General features: G+C 35.6%; 1 protein-coding gene across 2 annotated transcripts in view; it reads right to left on the bottom strand.

The window, feature by feature from the left end:
• Positions 1 to 375: 375 nt before the first annotated feature.
• LOC119726477 (exportin-T-like) overlaps positions 376 to 6,000 on the bottom strand; it is a 62,655-nt gene continuing 57,030 nt past the window's right edge. For both annotated transcript variants that reach the window (XM_038198182.1, XM_038198183.1), the window contains exons 21-22: positions 1,107 to 1,163; positions 376 to 951 (exon numbers count right to left, since the gene is read on the bottom strand). In XM_038198182.1, the coding sequence (XP_038054110.1) occupies positions 922 to 951; positions 1,107 to 1,163 (87 nt within the window). In that variant the 3' untranslated portion in view covers positions 376 to 921. The remainder of the gene's footprint in view (positions 952 to 1,106; positions 1,164 to 6,000) is intronic.

The following is a 6,000-nucleotide window of genomic DNA, read 5'->3' as shown; positions in this document are numbered from 1 at the left end:
CATTCCGACCGTGGGTTTATTCCCCCCCTGCGATGGTCAAAATAACCCGGCTCCTTTAGGGTTAAGAAAAAGAGAAGAAATTGTTTTATTCGGTCCTAGCTCATCAAATAATTGGTAGAACTAAAAAATGAGGACCGCCTAAATTACATACAAACATTGTACATAATGTAAATATACTTAAAACGTATCACAAAGCTTGCAATAAAAAATTGTGAAGAATAAAAAGAATAAAAAAAAAAGGGAAAACAAAAATTGATTCGAACAAGATTCATTTTTTTTCGGCACCAGACATAGGTGACGTAGTCATTTGAAGACCCTCGGGTCCTTGCTTTCCTTCAAATAAATATTTTTATAATGTCCTCTTATAAGAGAGGTAACTGATAATCTAGTTACGAAAATAGCTTTTGAGCGATCACTGATATCTGTAAATGGCTTCTTGTCGCTAATTTTTTTCTTGTGCTAAAAATAACCTCTTGGCCTAAATAAATTTGAATTAAATAATTGAATTCAGCAAAAGCATCCCCTCCTGCAAGAAAAGTATGAACATCCCATTTCTAAGAAATAAAATTATAACACCCTCCAAAAAAGGCCGTTGGCAGCAAATGAATGGACATATTTACTATTTTGCTTTAATAAAACCTTTTAGAGTAGAGACAAATACACAATTTACAGTTATAATACAAATTAGGCTGGACTATGTACAATATTGGGATCATTTTATTCGAGTAGTTTCCCCCAAATAACCTGCGAAAGAAATGAACAATGAATATTTCAATTTTTCTTTTTGCTGTGATTCATGATTACGCCATAAAGAATTAACGGGGAAAGTGGTAAATAGTATGTAATTTGAACAAGCTATTCCTTGCAAAGAACATCCTAAACCAGGTGTTATGTCTACACGAAATTCTGCACATCCTGTTGTCACGATTTTCTGGCCGATTCAAAGAAAACCTGGGTGGTAAAAAAAAAGTATGTAAAAAGATATCAATCACAAATTTACAAACAGGTTGCCATAGAGATTGATGATTGTTCCAATATTTGTTTGCATTACTACTGGTCAAAATAAATCGATAGCAGGACAGAAACCAAACACTTTTCATACTTACTTTGGAGTAATTTCTAAACATCTTCAGCTCCATCTCTTGCAATGCACGGCAGAAGGCCTAAATGAAAAGAAAAAAAATATATTAATTATTATAATAATAAGCAGTATTGAGCCAAAAATCTAAAAGTTAAGCTGAGAAAGAAAGCAAGCGAACCCAAGGTATGTCAAATAATACAAAGATGATGATAAAATCGTCTTTTGGAGTTCCTCCTAAAAAAAAATTTGGTTTTATATTGCTAATTTTCTGGCACTTTTGGATGACACAACTATTGAAAACAAAATGGCTCACTTTTAGTAATGGGATAAACATTACAAATTATTTGCGACCCTAACATATTTCAGTTAGCGAAGTGTAGACTGGGTCCTGCCTCCTTACAGCATATTAAGTATGTGGGCATTCGGAACAAGTCTACTTGCAGGGCGGATCTGTCTGTCTGGAAAAGCAAACCAAAGTAAACAACTTTCTCTCAAAAGGCTATGCAGATGCCCCAAAATAGAAACAAGTGCCAATGCACAATAAGCTTTGTCGAAAAATGCGAAGCCGATGGCAAATATGAAACGTCAAACTTTTCGACAGTTATCCTTCTGGATACCGTCCAATCGCTACACAAACACCACGTGACTATAACACTGTTGATCATTTCTTGCCTCCATTTACATAAACGACTTTACGAATCGTTACAAATAATTTGTAGAATGTATGTACTGACGACGGCATAGCAATTGCTCAATTTTTGTAAAATATATATATATTTTTTTGGCGACAGACCGACCGACACCAAAGTGAATTGTAGAAGCTCCAGCCTGAGTTAAAAAGCGGAACATGGTTCGTTAAAATAAAAAGTACAAGTTGAACATTCGTTGGTTAACATTATTTGGATGAAAACAAGACAATACATCTTTAAAACCAGACGAAATAACAACAAAATGTTGTAAATAAGTATTGCAACATCCTTTCCCTCAGCTCAAGGGTAATTCCACTCGGAAAAGGAAATAACCCTTTTACGGCTGAAAGATCAAGAAGACAAAGTCAGTTTAAGTTTCTGTCTCGTGTGTTCCTTTGTTTGCATGGATACAAAGTTCCGCTTTCCGTGTTGTAATATAATATATTAAAGACTTCCCAAATTATAGACTTCCAAAATTACGTCACTAGATACACAAATGACAACCCTGTGTTGTGGTTATTAAATAATAATAGTAATATCTAGGTAAACATTTAGTCTGTATAGTAAGTCTTTCAGAAGTTTTTAGTAAGTCTTTCAGAATTTAATCTTAAGTACTATTTTTGGAAATACTTCATTTCCTGGGGTGCTCAAGAAAGGATGAATGGATGTTCATGTACATGTAAAGAAGAAATAAACAATTGAGAGGAACTAACTTTTTAAAATGTTGCAAATGAAAGAGAGAGAAAGCGAAACAGAAGTGAACGTAATGTTTATCCCAGACCTCAAATATTCTTCGGTCAGAATCGCTAGGGCGTGATGCATATTTTCTATGTTTAGAATGGTGGTTTTAGATTTTCTGACATACATTGTACACTAAACTTGTCAATGATCAACCAAAACTACACATGTACTGATTTTAAGAGGGATTTCCCATTGGTTCAATTACATGGCATTGTATGTAAATGGAGGGTAGCCTTTCAAAGTAATCTCGCAAACTTGGATAATACAACTATTCCGAAGCATAAGAATCAACCACAAAAGTGCAACAGATAAATTTAAGGTTCATTCATTTTCCTCTGCTGCAGGTTTAGATATTCATTCTTATCTTAGACAATTACACAAGTTGAAATCCCTACATTTGCAATATGCTATTCTTTTGCATTCTTCGGAGCACTTCAGAGGTAACTGGTTTTCAAATCGGTCTCCATCAATATGACTGTCAAGGGACTACAAAACAGCTATATTTGGTGGGCTTACTACATTTAATTTTGAATGGACAAAATAGTGGCACACAGTTTACACTCAATCGAGAAAAAAACCTGATTTTCCAGGAGTAATCTTCGTGAAGAAATAATATTCCTTGAAAACAGATGAACTGAAAATGGTATCGCCGGATACTGACAGACATTCACGATAACTGCAACCCCCAAAGAAAAAAAACAGGTTTTTTTTTAATATGCTACTTCATAGAAAGAACGTCTAAGATTTAGAACAGGAAATGCAAGACGCTCTCGCATTAATATCCTTTGAATGAGGTGTGGTCTGGAGTTGCAGAAAATATTTGACTTAACACGTAAATTGTATTGTGCATAACTTTTTAAGGTTTTTTTTTTTTGCTATAGGGTGATGTAAATTATTAACAAGTTGTTTTGACTTAATACCCTGAGGTATTTTTCTTAATAGGGATTTTTGTCACAAACTATTTTTAAGGAACCGCATGCAGTGTATTTAAAATATTACATCAGCGAAGGGAAAAGCCAGATACTTAAAACTAGTATTGTAAATTCCTTAAGAAATTCCTGCGTTGTTACTTATTACTTTTCAAAACACTACATAGTGGACTTTGAGTTGGAAAACCCAGTTGGACCTTCACAGTGTTAGGTCTCCTGGAAAGAGTTGATTCAAGGGATTAAAGGTCTCCAGTAATGATTTACGTACTATACATAACATTTGGAAAGTCCCAAACTCTGTATTAATAAGAAGGGTGTGTGATGTGTTCCGGGCAAAACAACTTTTTGTTAGTACATGTAACTAAGATAATGTTGGATATTTAAACTCGAATGAACGAAGTCATGGGTATGGAATGTGAAATAGGGTCGGCAGGTTCATTTCAAATGGATTTACATGACTACTTAAGTTGTTGTAAGTGTCTACAAGTTTATAGACAAGACGTTGCGATTTCTGGTTTTATAACATAAAAACAATTCCATTAAAAAAGAAACATCAATCAAAAAGTTCTGGAAAAAAAAGTGTTTTGACAGGAAACCTTTCTTTATGAATAAAGACAAGTGCAAAGGAAGCCTCAAGTGTCTGGCCAATCATACGTTCTGTAAGTGGTGTCAGAAGCCTGTCAACTGTAAACCTGTCCTGAAACTGATTCAAAGTTTGGGGTTTTTTTGAGCAGAAAATAAACAGGTATATATCGTATATAGGTTTGGTAGGGAGGGCACCATGCTATTTCTATGCACCATTAGCAGTCACCACCCTAAGGGCTGTGCCGAATATACCAAAATCCGAATATTCGATCATTCAACTAAAATCCATTTATCCAAATAAAATATTCAAAAATGTGAGCAGTCCCTAGAAGAGACAAAAAGGCCCCTGATGCGATTTCATTAAAGTTGCACGGTTTTATTGATTGTCAAATGCTAGATTTGTGTGGATAGTTACTTTAGAAGCATAATTTGACAGCTTCCATGATAAATTTAGACCCATTTTACATATTAGAAATCTGACTATACATGTATAAGCTACATGTAGTCAGCTGCCTCCAAAAAAGATATATTGTATATTAATTTCTATTTGCTCAATGTCAATTATGGAGTGTTCGACTACTTGATCAAATACAAATTCGAACGATCAAAGACTAGACTCGATGAAACTTGCACAGCATTCAATCGAACATGGTGCAATGATGACATTTTCTCTACTACAACTTAGTTAGGCCATTAAACCTCAGAGGGTGAAGTTGGATACAACTACTTGGGCCAGACAAATTAGCCACTCACTTTAAAGGGAATATACATCATTTGCTTTTGCTGTGATTTTCAGAAATGGATGGAATTGGGGGGTTGGAAATATATAGCAAATATAGTTACACTGACTTTTTTGAGGTTTTGGGTTCGAAAATGCTATAAAAACCAAGAAAAACAACCATTTTCCTGTAGTCTGGTTCCCTGACTCCATATAAGAAGAAACAGCAGTTTACATACATTGGGGAATTGTAAGGTCAGGGAACCAGTCTTGAACCATTTTCTTGAAAATGACAGTATACCAGGTGCCATGATTTTACAGGATGCTATACACTGTCATTCACTAACAGTCCAGCAAGGTATTTCAAAATGATTTGGTAGTTTTATTTTTTGATGTTTGCAAATGTTGTATTTACCTTTAATAGAACCACCTTCACCTTACAGTATAATATTTTTTTTTTTTTGGGGGGGGGGGGGGAATGTAGTAGCTGGCCAATGTTTAAAGTCCAACTACTGTGTTTCTCCCCTAAACTTTTTTGCAAGGAATGTTGGCTAGGCTGTGAAGTTCTGAATTTAAACAAAACACAGGTATTTTGTGGGCTGAGGGTGAAGGACAGGGTTTATGAAAGTTTGTTGAAGGTTTTTCTTGGAGAAGGAAGAATCACAAGGATAGGCTCTAGACCTAAGAATGAAGGATTTAGCACAACTGCAGGAAACTGATTAACCGAGATCTCTCCTTGGGATTGAAAGGTAGCTTGTCAGAGTTTGCAAAGTTGGGGGCATACCATGGGCATGCTCAGTGTCTATTAAGCAGCCAGAGGGCAGATGACAAGCTGGAACACCTGCCCAAATATGTCACCAGTAGTCCGTCACAGGACAAAGATTGGAGTTATAAAAGTACAGAAATGCAGAAGTAGGTAGTTATTGCCATGCACGGTACAAGCAACCTTCATTGTAGGCCCGAGGAGGTCTTTTTAGGGATAGCACAAATATACTTGTCTCAGGAGGGTTTACTGGTGATGTTAAGTCCTTGTATGTCAGGAACTCCCTACTGAGGTGTAGCAAGGTGAAAAAAAAATATACAATGAGGTGATCCTCATCTGGACATGAACGACATATAGTTTTCTTTTGGTTGAAGGTGACAAGCTTGTACCCGGTATTACCCAAGTTAGTAACATTCATTAGATCTTGATTGAGATCATTACTGGCTTGAGCACAAGACGGAGCAGATTAGCGACCAGGATATGCATGATACAAT

The sequence above is a fragment of the Patiria miniata genome, unplaced genomic scaffold (genome assembly GCF_015706575.1).
Source record: "Patiria miniata isolate m_02_andy unplaced genomic scaffold, ASM1570657v1 HiC_scaffold_2, whole genome shotgun sequence".
Classification (NCBI taxonomy): Eukaryota; Metazoa; Echinodermata; class Asteroidea; order Valvatida; family Asterinidae; genus Patiria; species Patiria miniata.
This window is presented reverse-complemented; position numbering and strand designations above follow the sequence as displayed.